The 16,690-nt window shown below is 37.0% G+C and overlaps 1 protein-coding gene across 1 annotated transcript in view; it reads right to left on the reverse strand.

Annotated features, from left to right (window-relative positions):
* LOC123666162 (signal transducer and activator of transcription 5B-like) overlaps positions 1–16,690 on the reverse strand; it is a 46,041-nt gene that overhangs the window by 15,368 nt on the left and 13,983 nt on the right. The window contains exons 9-16 of the mRNA XM_045600367.1: positions 15,872–15,954; positions 15,536–15,605; positions 14,682–14,836; positions 13,706–13,829; positions 10,882–11,010; positions 7,747–7,853; positions 6,855–7,016; positions 1,559–1,683 (exon numbers count right to left, since the gene is read on the reverse strand). Coding sequence (XP_045456323.1) covers positions 1,559–1,683; positions 6,855–7,016; positions 7,747–7,853; positions 10,882–11,010; positions 13,706–13,829; positions 14,682–14,836; positions 15,536–15,605; positions 15,872–15,954 — 955 coding nt within the window. The remainder of the gene's footprint in view (positions 1–1,558; positions 1,684–6,854; positions 7,017–7,746; positions 7,854–10,881; positions 11,011–13,705; positions 13,830–14,681; positions 14,837–15,535; positions 15,606–15,871; positions 15,955–16,690) is intronic.

The following is a 16,690-nucleotide window of genomic DNA, read 5'->3' on the forward strand; positions in this document are numbered from 1 at the left end:
TTGAAATCGAGCAAAAATACGCAAAAATGGCGTTTTTTGTATGAGAACCCCCCCTTAAATATTTATGTTATTTTGATTTTATTATTTAGTAAGTAAAAATACAACTGAGTATTTTGTGAATATTTCAAGCACCTACTTGTTTCCATTATTGATAACGACCAAAAAAGGGTAATTTTTATCTATACCATTTGCGGATATATACTGTGGTAGTAGTAGTAGTCGGTTCGTTTAGGCCGGCCAGCATTTGGCCTGACTCATCCAACGTCTCCGCAAAGATGACAATATTGTCGGCGAAACGAAGGTGAGAGATGAATTCACCGTTGACGTTGATGCCGCATTTCCCCCAATCCATGGTCTTAAAAACATCCTCCAGCGCAGTGGTAAACAGTTTCGGTGATTCCCCCTATGTTACCTCACGCCGGAGGGAAATAGGTCTCGTTCTCTGGTCCTGGACATGAACGGTCATCGTCGCCGCGTCGTATATACATTTTAGTACCTTGATATATCGCCAGTCGATATGACATCTCTGCAGAAAGTCCAGGAGTAAAAAAAGCACATTACCTTATTTTTATTATTATTAATTATTAAATTTAATTTTAATTTTAAACTAATTTACCTAGACAAATATCATTTATCACATAATTCTTACGATTCGAAAATTGATTGCTAGACTCCATCGTAACTGATATACAAACATACATAACATGACATACATACATAAATAAACATACATACATAAATTGAAAATTAAATAAAAGCCTTAAAAATACACTTAGACACGAGTTGATAGTTTCGTTGCAATTGCGAAGGATCCTCTTACTCTACTTATCTTCGACTATGTATAGGTAGGAGGAAATAAAAGAAAATATTCAACAATCAATATTTATTATCATATACATTATCATATATACATTGCACATCGATAAGGCAACGAAACGAAGCTTACACACAGACGTAATCATTAATTTTCGTCACTTCTTCACTTCAGCTTATCGCAGTCCACTGTTGAACATTGGAAATAATAGCGTTCATTATTTATACATACTCAATAAATTATATTTTTATTATTCTAGTAACGACTTGACTGGCTTGACATTGGTTTCATCTACGGACAGAAAATGTTTGTGTTTAATAATCGTTCTTCAAACATATGTTTAAATTTAAATAAATATTTATAACATAATTAAGTGTAATAATTTTTATATTAACTCTAAATTATCTATATCTTTGGCCCTCGCGTGGATAGCCCATAATATACTGATGAGGTATTTTGTGTAATATTTTAATACCCCTCACTGGCCTACCTTTCACCCCATCTAGTGTATGTGAAATGCACACTTGGCAGAAGTGAAACTTCTGGAAAGTCATATTAAGGTAGGCCATTGCTATATGTTCTATCAACTATGATCACGGTCTGGTAAAAATGGTCGTAAGTGCAACTGCGTACAAAACGCGTCTCTTACACGTCTACGTTTGTTTCTTTATCGTGACGAATTTTCGTTTCATCGAGTTTCAAATAGCAACGATTGTAAAGAAGTTTAACTCCAAAAATACTCACCTCCAACCCAAACGATGGTGATGCCACCGAGCTCAGAATCAGAAAATCTCAGAAGAAAAGTTCCCGGGGGACACTTGGACAACATCTTTTCGGCTTGTTTCTTTTGGATAAAACCCATGATCAGACTGTGGAACAAATAATACAGATGTACATAGTCTGGCCATAAAAATTGTTACAATCAAAAATAAACAAAATATTACATTACAATTTTCAATCTGTAATTTTTATATGATTGTTCATTGTGTTTTTTCATTTTTTGCCAATACATTGTAAAATATTTTGTAATATTATAATTGTGTTTGCTGGGAAACGAAAAACAAAACGACGTAGGTAGACGAAAAAATAGTCAAGTAAATACGTATTACCAAAGATTACTCTAAAACTTTTAATCAAATCTCAATGAAATTTAAATGTGACAACATGATAAACATCGGCTTTCGATTAAATTGAAAATCATCAAAATTGGTACTCAAAGTACTCAAAGTTATGTGGAGGGCTTCTCTCGATTTTTCTGGGATCCCATCATCAGATCCTGGTTTCATTATTGTGGTATTACACTTAGGATATCTACTTTCCAACAAAAAAGAATCATCAAAATCGGTTCATAAACGACGGAGTTATCCCCAAACATACATTAAATATATATACTTCCTGTTTTGAAGTCGGTTAAAAATGGAGTGGGGTGATAAAGAGAACCAAAACGCTGTCATTTCATTACACAAAATAGGTATGGAGCCAAATACAATTTTTAAAACTCTCCATACACTTAGCATTAGTCAAATTCAAAGAAATCTTGTCCGAAATCAAAAGATTTTATCTCGGGAGATGAAGATAGCACCTAGAATCATGTTGCATATTTTAAAAGATGACTTAAGACTTGCCATTGCATCTCTTATAGGCTATAAGAGACGCACCGCTCATTTCTTAATTGATAACTTAAAAAAGAATAGGGTGGTGAAATCGAAATAACTACTTAAAGCAGCACACACAGTGACATACAATTTTGTTTACGGATGAGAAATTTTTTACAATTGAACTATATTTTAACCAACCAAATGACCGTATTTATGCTCATAGCTCGAAGGAAGCTACCCAATTAGTCAAAGAAATGACTAAGCCATATTTTTGTGAAAATGGTATGAAAACATCAGCACAAGTGTATCGAGATACCATTCTTGAGAAAGTAGTTAAGCCTCTTAACAACACCAAGTTCAACAACCAAGGTCAATGGTCCTTTCATCAAGACTCGGTGCTGGGTCATAAAGCTCGACCCACCTAATCTTGGTTAAAAATCAAGGTTCCGGACTTTATCAGAGCTGAAGACTGGCCGTATCTAGTCCCGATCTTAATCCGCTGGATTATGATTTATGATGAGCTTGAGAGAGTATGGCTTGCTCTGAATGCCATGATAATTTGGAGTCCCTAAAGCAATCCATACGATTGGCAGTGAAGAATTTTCCCATGGAAAGAGTGCGTGCTTCTGTTGACAACTAGCCTCGACGTCTAAACCCGGCAGACGACCAAATCAGCCATATCAGGTCTAGGATACGTACCGCAGCGTGCATTTCATATATGCAGAAAGGCACTGCCTACCTTGGCACGTTACTAAAAATGATATATTATAAAACATGAACATTACATATTTTTGAAAAAGACATAACCATTAATAAATTTAAATCCGTTTCAATTTGAAAAACCCGCTGTCATATATGCGATATCAGCGCTTCGCGCGAATCGACGACGGGCCTTTTATGAAACTTCTGCCTAAAATCGCTAACAAAATGCTAGAAATGACAGTAGGACATTATATAATCCTACAGTTTTATAATGTCCCGCGTCAGATGGACTACGAACAAAGTATTGTCTTTTTAACATTGGTCGCTTTAACAATGACAGTAGGCACAGCCTAAGAATAACCTGTCAAATCAAAGTGTCTTGAATTCGATACCGTTTTTAACCGACTTCCAAAAAAGGAGGAGGTTCTCAATTCGACTGTATTTTTTTTTTTTTTTTTTTTTTTTTTTTTTTTTTTTTTTTTTTTTTATGTATGTTACATCAGAACTTTTGACCGGGTGGACCGATTTCGACAAATTTGTTTTAATCGAAAGGTGGTGTGTGCCAATTGGTCCCATTTAAATTTATTTGAGATCTAACAACTACTTTTCGAGTTATATCTAATAATGCGTTTTTACTTGACGCTTTTTTCGTCGACCTACGTTGTATTATACCGCATAACTTTCTACTGGATGTACCGATTTTGATAATTCTTTTTTTGTTGGAAAGGGGATATCCCTAGTTTGGTACCGTGATAAGGAAACCAGGATCTGATGATGGAATCCCAGAGAAATCGAGGGAAACTCTCGAAAATCCGTAATAACTTTTTACTGGGTGTACCGACTTTGATAATTTTTAATTTAATCGAAAGCTGATGTTTATCATGTGGTCACATATAAATTTTATCGAGATCTGATAACAACTTTTTGAGTAATCTTTGATAACGCGTAGTTGCTTGACTATTTTTTCGTCGATCTACGTTGTATTACTTGTCGATGTAATTGAAGTCGGTTTTTTTTTCGTTTGCGAGCAAACACAATTATTACTAATAATTATGATTTTTGACACAGTCGCATAATCGCAACATTCCACAGAGTAATTTCGTAATAATAGTAATTCGCTTTGAATTTTTCATTTCTGTGTTCTTATTACTAAAGTGAAAATATTAATATATTAGTGATGTTTGCTTGTGAAATATGTAACAGAGATGTGTGTTTGATGAAAGTAAATAGTGCATCCAAATTCAACACGTTCGATTTTACAGATAAATTAAAAATTGTTCAGGCGTATCGATTTAACAAATAAATAACAATGACGTTATAATTTTTCATTTATTAATAAATAAATAAGTACTTTCATTAAGCATACAATTTCGTAACTAATCAATAGTGTTATCAATGATTTCCTATATTTGACTCAAACGAAATTATCGGAGTGCCGGCCTTATGAGGTCATTTTGTCTATCCAGTAACTGATTTGTTTGATAAGTACCAGTTAGTTACTGTACGACTTTCGCGTCCAATAATTTACTTGTCTTGAAATTATCTTAAAACCTCTATTCCCAACAAAATTCAAATAAATTAGGAAAAAATTGCGAGAAAGTTAGTGCAGTGTGGCTGTTCATTTTTTTTTGACTGCCTACCCTGTCTAAAAAATTTATACTCGCCACTGGGTACGGACTATAGTCTCCATTTTAACAAATGCATTTAAAGCGGGCATGAAATGTATCGATCTAACGGTAGATGAAACTCTTATGTATACATTCAATTTTTTTAATCAAAAGCGCGTGGTTTTTGGTTGGTCCCATTTAAATTTATTACAATCCATACATTTATTTATAAATAATCCATACTTAATTGACTATTTTGCCAATTATCCACGTCATGTTACTTGTCGTTGTTTTTTTTTTTCGCTTAAATGCAAACACAATTATGATTGTTGTAGTCATTTCACTCCTTTACTTTAATATTAATAATTGTGTTTTTTTGCAAACGAAAAAAACCAACTTCAATTACATCGACAAATAATACAACGTAAGTAGACAAAAAAATAGTCTAGTAACTACGCGTTATCAAAGATTATTCAAAACGTAGTCATCAGATCTAGGTCAAATTTAAATGAGATAATAAAACGATCATTAGCTATCTATTAAAGTAAGAATCATCAAAAGCGATAAACTCAGTGAAAAGTTATGCGGTTTAATACAACGTAGGTCGATGAAAAAATAGTCAAGTAAATACGCAATATTAGATATAACTTTAAAAGTACCTCAGTCATCATCAGTTCAGCCTAGTAGTAGTAGAGTGGACTCAAGTGTTTTGCCCATAGTCACCATGCTGGGTAGGCAGATTGGTGACCGCATATTCTTTCTAATATAAAATTTCTCATATAAAAGTGAATTGTGTAAATTATCATGAGAATAAATATGCGCACATAACACTATCACATCATTACAGCAGCCTTTCGCAGTCAGTGGACTGCCAGTAGTGACTGGATATAGGCCTCCACAAGTTCATGCCAAAAATGGCGTGAACTCATGTGTTTTGCCTATAGTCACCAAGCTGAGCAGGCGGGTTGGTTACCACAGGGCTGGCTTTGTCGCACCAAAGAAACTGCTGCCCGTCTTCGGCCTGTGTCTTTCAAAGCCAGCAGTTGGATGGTTATCCCGCCATGAGTCGGCTTTTCCAGTTACAAGGCGGTAGTGGAACTGTGTTATCCGTTAGTCGCCTCTTACGACACCCACGGGAAGAGAGAGGGTGGCTAAATTCTTAATGCCGTAACCACACAGCAAATAAAAGCCGTAAAAGTATCTGTCAGATCTCAATTAAATTTAAATGGGACCAAATGACACGCAACACCTTTCAATTAAAATGAAATTCATCGAACTCAGTCTAACTTCTGATATAACATAAAAAAATTGCGTGCGTACAAAGTTCACATGTCAGAGGTGAAACATCTTTGGCAAACTAATTGAAAAAAACTAATAAAACATAAAGAAAAGCGAATGCTTGTCATGTAGCCTTTTTTAAATTCGACCGACATCTGATTATTGCTTTTTGTTGATATAGCACGGACACGGAGCACGAAGAATTTCGTACATTGACCCCTCATCTTTGGTCTTTGTCGCTTGCGTGTAAACATATTGCCATTGCGCTCACACAGGTGTAATGACAGTCTTATTCACAGTTTGTCAACCTTTTTACTTTTATTTTTTTTTTTACCAAATTTAAGTCACAAGATTCATCGTTTTTCATTTTTGGTGTCTTTTTTCACACAGCAACAGATCTAAGATTTTTTTGCATATACAAAGTATAGCCACCAAATTGTACACATAGTAATATATACATTAACTTTTATTTATATATATGTATACTGTATACTTATAACTTATATATAAGTTATTTTCTATGATTAAACAAAAAATATTTTTTTGATTTTGTAACGCTTCGTACTTTATATAAAATTTTAAGAACCACTGGCAGTAGACAATAAGGTCAATGTACGAAATTCTTCGTGCTCCGCGTCCGTGCTATAGCGCGTATTTACTTGACTATTTTATCATCTACTTATATTGTCATATTTCTTGTCGATGTAATTGAATTCAGTTTTTTTTTTTCGTTTGCGAGAAAACACAATTATTAAACGTTCATCAAGACACAGTGTTTTATTAGCCGACTTTCAAAGGAAGGGGGTTCTCAATTAGATTGTATTTATTCGCGTTAGAAATTCAAGTAAAACTCACCGGTCGCACCACAGAGGCCTCAAGTAGTCCCTGGTCACCTTGACCATCATGTAGAACCACTCCCAGAAGGTGAAGTTCCTCTCCGGCAAGTCGTCCTTGCCGAACTGCGTCCAGCTCACCATCATGCTGTTTAGCTTTATGTTATTCACGGGGAGGCTTCTCCTGTGGGGCAACGGGTCACTTGCGAAGTGTACGGTATAGAGTGGGACAGATGAGATTTTTTAACAGACTTCAAAAAAGGAGGCTCTTAATTCGACTATATTTTTTAAATATGTTATCTCATAGCTTTTTAATGGTGAATAATCGAAAGCTAGTGCTGGTCATGTGGTTCTGTTTAAATTTGATTAAGACCTGACGAGTATTTTCGAGCTATATCTAATAATACGTATTTACTTGACTATTTTTTTCGTCTACCTACGTTGTATTACTTGTCAATGTAATTGGAGTCCATTTTTTTATTTTAAACAACTACATCGGCAAACAGGCGCACGGCTCATTTGCTGATAAGTGGTAACCGTAGTCTTTAGTTTCCTAATAATTCACATTGAACGATTAACTGGATTTTCTGTTCAGTTTTACATTTCCTTTCGAAAGTGGTTTAATTATTTTACATCTGATTCTTATTATATCACTGAAAAGTTATTTTGATAACATGTATTGTCACGTTGGTGCTGCGGTCACAGTGCTGGCTTATAGCTATTGCGCTGGGGGCCGCGAATTCCAGCCCCGCACACGGGCACACATTTGTATTTGCCATACAGATGTTTGCTGGTGTCTGGGCGTTTGTGCTTGTGTATTGTGTTTCAGACCCCCAACACAAGATTAAACCTCGTCAGGGGCCGTTGATTGTGAGGTTATTTATTCATTTATAGCAAACAAGTTAACGAGTTACCTGAATATCTTCTCGGCAAGGAATCGTAGATTATCTTTGGAAAGATCGCCTCCGGTTTCGGAGCAGAATTTGATGCGCAAAGTCTCACCCAATTGTCCCCATGATACCTGAAAAAAATATATAAAGCTTATGTGTCCTCAGACTTGAAATTTAATACCATTAATACTTGGTATAATGTGCTTGCGAGCGAACGAAAAAAGGACTTGTCAATTCGCAATTAAAATATATATTGTTAGCATAATCTCGATTATTTTAATACGTTTTGTGACATCATGCAACAGTGTTAATAAAAATAGTTCCCTACCTGCTAATACGGATTGTAACGTCATGCAACAACGTCAATAAAAGCAGTCCCTACCCGTTCAGATGGCTCTTTTACTTCTCGGCTTTCGGAACGATAAGTCGTTGTTTCATGACGAGTACGTTGATCATTTTTATATTCAAAGTAACGGTTGTTTGCTTGGTTAATTTAAATTGTAATTCTCGGTCATTATTTTCGATTAAGTTAATGGTTAAGGTTAATTTCGTGATAATTGTTATATTTGTAAAAATGAGTAATAAATAGAAGTTAAGTGTTCGGTTTTCTGTCTTTTTTTTTAAATAAATAAGTTTGTTTCTCCTAAAAATATAATTATTAAATTCAAGAAAAAGAATAAGGCGATACGAGTTCGCGAGGTCGGCTAGTATAATCGAAATGAAAACCTCCTTCTATTTCGGAAGTCGGTTAAAAATGTGATGTGTCTGCTCGAAATCTAAAACAACTTCTCAAATAGGCTTGAAAAGAACCTTCGAATGGTTATTTTACAAAATAAAATTATAATTATTGTTAAAAGTGTGTGCATTAGTGTTACCATCGATTCGAAATGCAGAATCTGCAGAAAAGAATTGGAAAGAAACTCGGTAGTTACTCTTTTATAAAAAACCTGTTGGAATACAGCGTCACTAGATCCAAAAACATTTATCATTAATATAATCCTGCACTGAAGCCGCTATATTCTATAATGTCATAATGTGACGTTTTATAGCCCACAAAGGTCTTTAATAGAAGTTCGGAATCCGGGTTTAAATACGCTGACGGATATGAAAAAATGTCGAAATATTGTTTCGGTAAGTCCTGTTACGGATTATTATTATCCATAAAAACAATCAAACGTTAACATATGCATTTATATAATTAGTAGCTGTGCCCGCGGCTTGAAATCGAAGTTTTATTTTCAGGCCGTATAAGTTTCATACAAACTATCAACCCCCTTAGCGGTGGAATATCGTAAAATCCGTTCTTAGCGGACGTTTTCTAACTATAATCTACCTCCCTGCCAAATCTTATCTTTGTCCAACCTGGATGGATAGACCATCCAGCGGTTCTTGAGTTCTCGTGATGAGTGAGTTTGTGACTTTTCTCTTTTATATATATAGATTACGATGCATTATTTGGTCACCTTTCTACCATCTATAGAGCATACATTTTACATTTCAAGTCTCTTACTTCAAAAACATAGGTCTTTCATACAAACTTGCAACCCTCGATTTACCCCCTTGGGGGTTGAGTTTCGTAAGATCAGATCTTATCGGATGTTTACGCCCTATAAAGAACCTACCAGCCAAATTTCAAGTTTGTAGCTGTTATAGTTTCGGAGGTTCCGTGATGAGGGAATCAACCTACCATCCCCCGTTTTAACCCCAAAAAGGAGTTGATTTCTAAAGATACATTATTTGGACACCTTCTCACCATCTAAAGAGCATATATTTTAAATTTCAAGTCTCTTACTTCAAAAACATAGGACTTTCATACAAACTTCTAACCCCGTTTTATCCCTTTAGGGGTCGAGTTTCGTAAAATTAGTTCTTAGCGGATGTCTACGCTCTATAAGGAGATTAACTGCCAAATTTCAAGTTTGTAGGTGTTATAGTTTCGGAGATTTCGTGATGAGTGAGTGACTTTTCGCTTTTATATATATTATAGATAGATATAGACTAGCTGTGCCCGCGGCTTCGCCCGCGTTGAAATTAGTGTGTCACAATGTTTTCCCGGCAAACTTCCAGTGAAACTCTCATTAAAATCGGCTTAGCCATTTCGTAAACCTTCCTCTTGCCAATGGTGGAGCCCTCTCTCCAATGGTGAAACCGCATGAAAATTCGTTCAGTAGATTTTGAGCGAATCGATCAGGGGTTTTTGAGTTCTCGTGATGAGTGAGTTAGTGACCTTTCTCTTTTATATATATAGATTACGATGCATTATTTGGAAACTTCCTCACCATTTATAGAGCATATATTTTAAATTTCAAGTCTCTTACTTCAAAAACATAAGACTTTCATACAAACTTCCGACCCCCGTTTTATCCCTTTAGGGGTCGAGTTTCGTAAAATCAGTGCTTAGCGAATGTCTACGCCCTAACCTAACCTAACCTAACCTACCTGCCAAATTTCAAGTTTGTAGCTGTTATAGTTTCGGAGATTTCGTGATGAGTGAGTGACCTTTCGCTTTTATATATATTATAGATTATAGATTGTGTTTTATATATATTATCAGTGCATAACTATGTGAACCTTGTGTAAAACAATTTTTTCTCACATATCTGTGATACTTGTAAAGTTGGATATGTCACTATATCTAATCAATCTATCGACAGTTAAAAGATTAAAAATACGATGAAAATACTGACTTTTTTTCACGAAGGGTCTTCCATTAATCACGTGAGACTCGAAAGAAGGTGTAGCGGAAATAGACTACAAAATTTCACAACGTGGGTCTCCCCACCGTGCCTCGGAGAGCACGTTAAGATGTCAGTCCCAGTTGCTGATATCCGCTAACCCGAAGTGAAGTAGCGTGGTGGAATATTATCCGATCCTTCTTCTATAAATGAGAAAGAAGCCTATGCCCAGCAACGGTATGTTACAGGCTGAACCGTATTTTTTTTTAATATTTATACTAGCTGACCTGGCGAACTTCGTATCACCTTATTTTTTCCTGAAATATAATAACATAATATATCAAAATAAAATATAGCCTATCTTTTAAGTTGGATCGAACTGCACATGGTGTGCGAATTTTATTATAATCGGTTAAGTGGTTTAGGAGTCCATTGAGGACAAACATTGTGACACGAGATTTATATATATTAAGATAGTCGTCACCTTATCGGGCACCGCGAAGGGAACCCTGCCTGGAGAGCTGAACGCGTTATCCCACGTGACGGTAGCCCAACCTTGCGGCTCGTGGGTGCCGTGAACGATCACTACCACGGGTAGCGACAGGGTCCACACCTGGAAACCAACACTGTTTTTAGCTACCTGTCTTTAGTATAAGTACGAACGCTGCTTTTATCTATTTACATATCTTTAAAACACACGCAGGTGCAGATTTAGGAAAGAGCATCCAGGGCTATAGCCCAGCAAACTCCAAAAATAAGAGCGCCTCTCACAATAGATATCTCTGTCTTTATAGAGGTGGCGACATCTATCGCGCGAAATACGAACGACTACGAAGTAATTAGAGAAAAACTGACGTATGCTACATCGCGCTATCAGAGTTTTCAAAGTAATTAAGTATATACCGGGTGATTTTGAAAGCGTTTTGGAAACGAAAATTTTGAATTATTTATCAATAACAGAACCTATATATAACGTTAATTTAATAATATATGTATTTTTTTTTTCATCAAAGTCAATATTCATATCGTTTACAGATAAAAAGTGAGAACCAGTAGTAGCGCTACACGGTAGGTACATTCTAAAAATAGAAATACTATACGTTTTAATAGCGAGTCACAAAATCGTATTAGCCAATAAAAACAAAGCTACCGAGTTGCGCCGGAGTCGACCAATGACGGCGTTGCTCACTTGTCCTTGTAATCGTCGGCGTCCCGCGTCCCTGGCTTTCAGTCGGTCAGTAATACCATAGCGGTACATGCGTAAACAAGGTCAAGGACGTTTAAATTATTATTCGCCGGAGTTTGAAGATGTTCTTGAGTACTTCGAGCGCGATCCCTGGCGGAGGACAAGGATGGCAGCAAGAGAATTCGATGTTAGCCAAAACTTCGTATGGAAGATATTACGTACACAAGGATTACACCCGTATCATTTTCGTAAGGCTCACGTAATAAACAACGCACCGGAAAGAATCGCCTTTTGCCAGTGGTTGTTAAATAATACAAACGACAACATACTCTGGACGGACGAGTCACTGTTTACTCGAGTGGGACTATACAATGTGCACAATGAGCATTACTGGGCTCTAATTAACCCCCACTTGATACGAGAAAACCATCACCAGGTTTGTTTCAGTGTGAACGTGTAGGCCGGTATTATTAACGACCAACTAATAGGGCCTATTTTTATTGAAGGTCATCTAACCGGCAATTCGTACTTAGAGATGTTAAGGAGAGTAATATCTGAGTTAGTAGACGATGTACCTGGACAGTGAGTTTAGTGATAGGTGGATAGGTCGAGGAGGGCCTGTGTCTTGGCCACCTGGAAGTCCTGACTTAACGCCCCTGGATTTTTTCTTGTGATCGGAAATAAAAAGTTATACACGTCAGTCAATATGAAAGCTGTGATGATTTACGCATTGCGATAGTGGACGCTTTTGATAAAGTGAAAAGTGATCAAGACACATTAAGAAAATTAAAAGACAATTGTATTAAACGCGTACGTTTGTGTATTGAACGCAGCGGACTCCATTTTGAGCAGTTGTTTCGATACAGAGAAGTGTAAATAGTGTAAATAAACTGTTAATAGGTATGTAAGTTAATTATTCTGTAGAAAACTCCGATTTTTTAAATACGCCTGATGTTTATACCTACAGTCCGTTTATAAATTGATTTGTTGTGAAAAGAACAATCGTGGTTAATAATCGAAAAGAAGTTTAAATAAAATAGGTATTTCGGTCTGACGGTCCTAAGCCCGTGTAAAGTATGAAGGACAAACGAGTCTATCTACGTACGTACTCGCTAGCTCGCGCCTATAGGTATACTTTTGTCAACCGAAACGCGCACGGACGTGTTTCATTCATATAAAATAATGAATGAATGATCAGTGCCTTACTACTTTCCAAGTCGATCGAATAAAAATGAATATTAAAATTGAAACTTTTTTTTAGTCAACATTACAATTGATTTATCCATTTTTATATGTACTATAGATGATTCCAAAGTAAAATATTTCGTTTCCAAAACGGTTATAAAATCACCGTGTATACAAGAACCTGACAACAGCCGTTGGGGGCCAGTAGCCCAGACACAATAACCGTCTGGTCGGAGGATCCTCCCTTTTCGATTGCCGACGTGATTCTTCGCTCTCCCAAATAGTAAACAACTAATTCAGTGACATTTTTTTCGCTGTTTTACCTTCACCTTCAGTACTTTGTACAAACATGATTATATTGTTCTTAAATATAAATTATAATATATATTTGAAAACTCTTGTGAAAAAATTGTTTATTTCATTGGGTAATAACTGGACTCCAAATCTCTAAACCCAGTTTATACAACTAGGTCGGCAGACAAGTGTATGATTTATCTGATGGTGAGCGATTACCATAGCCTATTGACGCCTGCAACATCAGAAGCATCTCAAGCGCGTTTTCGACTCTTCCCCGACCCTGTCCAAGAGCTATCTACCCTACTTACAAGAACACAACACTAGTTAAGAGCAGTGTTATTTAGCTGTGATCTTCTGTGAGGTGGAGTTTCTTCACCAGTCAGGCTGCTCAAGATTTTAAGCAGGATATATCCTGCTATACCATAACACTCATCATCATCACGCCAAAAATGGCGTGAACTCATGTGTGTTGCCCATAGTCACCACGCTGGGCAGGCGGATTGGTGACCGCAGGGCTGGCTTTGTCGCACCGAAGACGCTGCTGCCCGTCTTCGGCCTGTGTATTTCAAAGCCAGCAGTTGGATATATGCCATAGTTTGCCATTTTCTTTTCTATCTTCCTATCTTTCTTTCTGACTCACCTGGAAACCCAACTCTCCTCCACCAACACTGAACTCAGATCGGAAGAACAGGGTAAATTTCTCGTCCATGAAACTCTCAGTGCCCTTTTTCTTTGCGCGTTTTATTTTTCTCAGTTGCATATTTCTTTTGACAAATTAATAATCATTACTTTTATTAGTAAACAGCTAAATAATTAAATAAACTCATTTTTATTAACTTGTTCTTTGAATAGTAAATGTTATAATTAAACTATAATAATCAATGATCGTATGACCAATAAAATACTTTTTTTTTCAAGCACTGAAATATAATAGTAGTAATATAAAAATAATATAATAATAATAATAAGCCCTTTCAATTTGAACTTGAATACATATTATTTCGTTTTCTTGTTTTATTTTTTTATACAATGTCCCGTTAAAAATAAGTAAAGTTCAGATAAGTTTCAGTTTGCCTCTAACACTTTCCACTGAAACCTGTCCCGTGCTACCCTTATTCAGTGATGTCCTGCCTTGAGTTTCAGGTCATCTTCCCATCTTGTCTGTTGGTATCTTCTACTTCTCTTGCCATCTCTGGGTTACCAATCTGTGACCATTATAAGATATACATAGCACTATGAAACACGCCTCTTACGACACCCATGGTAAGAGAGGTGGTGGATATATTCTTTACTGCCGTAACCACACAGCAGGTCAAACACTAATGTTGCTTAATACGTCAGCTGTATAGTTAACGATATACTGCTATAAGCATGTCGGTGATGTGATGAGATTTGACTCATTCATAAAGCGTCTAACACGCAGAGAACGCGGCCGCTGCGCCGTCCTCCAGTCATGTCGGTGATGCAAACCCATAACATTTTCCCCTATCAAAAAGTGCTCGCGGCTAAAGAAATTTTCACTTCAAAATAGAAACAAGACATCAGCAAAGCGGGTATAATCAGTGTTCACGTAAGCTCGCGTCGGGGTAAGTGGAGGTGGTGGGGTCGGTGGTTACCGGAAGCTGACACTGAGCTGGCGGCTGGTGGGCTGATACTCCATGCAGTCGCTGTTGTTGAGGATGTCGCCGCACTCCGCCGGCGCCTCGCTGGGCTCGTTCACCGAGTCGTTCTTGAGCAGCTGCTGCGCCTGCTGCTCCGAGATGATCACCACCTGCGGGCACAGCGCACAGACGTTGAGTGCCTAACGATCACGTATGTAATAGTAATCTAATTTAAAAAAATAGGACGCATTAACTATAATAACGACTTTCAATAGGAATCGGACATTAACAGTCCGTTACAAAAACGAATCGTTTTCTTGTTAAAAAGAATTTAATCATCACAGCAGCCTTTCGCAGTCCACTACTGGACATAGGCCTCCACAAGTTCACGCCAAAAATGGTGTGAACTCATGTGTTTTGCCCATAGTCACCACGCTGGGCAAGCGGTTTGGTGACCGCAGGGCTGGCTTTGTCGCACCGAAGACGATGCTGCCCGTCTTCGGCCTGTGTATTTCAAAGCCAGAAGTTGGATATTTATCCCGCCATCGGTTGGCTTTGTAAGTTCCAAGGTGGTAGTTGTATCCCTTAGTCGCCTCTTACTACACCCACAGGAAGAGAGGGGGTGGCTATATTCTTTGATGCCGTAACCACACAGCATTGAATAGAAATATAATATATAGAAATAGAATATAGAGTAGCGCAAAGAATTTAATAGAAAAAGTAAATTTTTCGGTTCAAGAATATATTACTTTTAGGACCGATCCTGATGATTCTTTTTTTAACCGAAAGGTGATGCTTGTCATATGGTCAAAACCCTTCGTTAGCAAAACAAATCGTCTTCTGGATAGAGAAACCGGGCAATAACCTACCGTAACTTTGGGCGGAGTCATATGCACGTTGAGTTGCCCACCCACGAGAAGACGAACCGTAGCCGTGAACCTGTAACATGTACAGGTTGGTACTTGCATTCAATAAATAAATAGCGTTCACGGTAAGGTATTTAAATATGGCGGTTGTGGGTTTCTTTTAGACCACACGACTAAAGTAAAACTTGCTTAGCTCCATCTACATGTATGTATATATGAGATAAAGGGAGAAAGTAAATATGTGCTCGCATCATCATCATCGCATTCACCAACTTACTCCTCAGGTCAAGCATGCGTAAAGAAGTTTTACTTCAAAAGTATAGTTAAAAGTTTGCTCACCGAGTATTCATTATCATAACTTGCGGAGGCTGCTTCTCAATTACGAACGTAGATGTCACCAGACTCGACAATAAGCTTGTTACCTGGAACAAGGAATTACTTCTCCAATTAGCTATTTACTAAAATTAATCTTAACCACCACCTAACTTGGCACCAGGAGTCCCAATAACGAGTCAAGTATCATTTTGTAATGGTAATAACACTTTTTAAAAAATTAAATCAACATAAACTGTTAAAATAACAAAAACTGTTATTGTGGCTGAATTAAAATAGTTAGGCATAAAATAGTTGTATTGGATTTAGACCGACATCACATTATTCGAATTATTCCTAGCTAGCCCTATTTGATACCTATATTGTAGAAGTGCATTAAAAATAAGTAGTCCGCCATTTTAGATATGCCGCCATGTTGGATTTATAATGACGTCACAAACCATGTATTGTCATCCAAATCGAACTTGTATACAAAATTTCAGCTCAATTGGTTGTAGATATCTGCTTCAAAATTGAGTTGCAAGATTTCACCCGAACAAACATACATTTATACATTGCAAGTTAAATAAAAGCTTGGAATGGGGGGTAGTATTTAGCTGTGACCTTCTGCAAAGTTGGGGTTCATTCATTCATTACAGCCTATACAGTCCACTGCTGGACATAGGCCTCCACAAGTTTACGCCAAAAATAACGTGATCTCATGTGTTTTGCCCATAGTCACCACGCTGGGCAGGCGGGTTGGTGACCGCAGTACTGGCTTTGTCGCACCGAAGACGCTGCTGCCAGTAGTGACTGGATATAGGCCTCCACAAGTTCATGCCAAAA

Source organism: Melitaea cinxia, chromosome 25 (assembly GCF_905220565.1).
Source record: "Melitaea cinxia chromosome 25, ilMelCinx1.1, whole genome shotgun sequence".
In the NCBI taxonomy this organism is placed as follows: Eukaryota; Metazoa; Arthropoda; class Insecta; order Lepidoptera; family Nymphalidae; genus Melitaea; species Melitaea cinxia.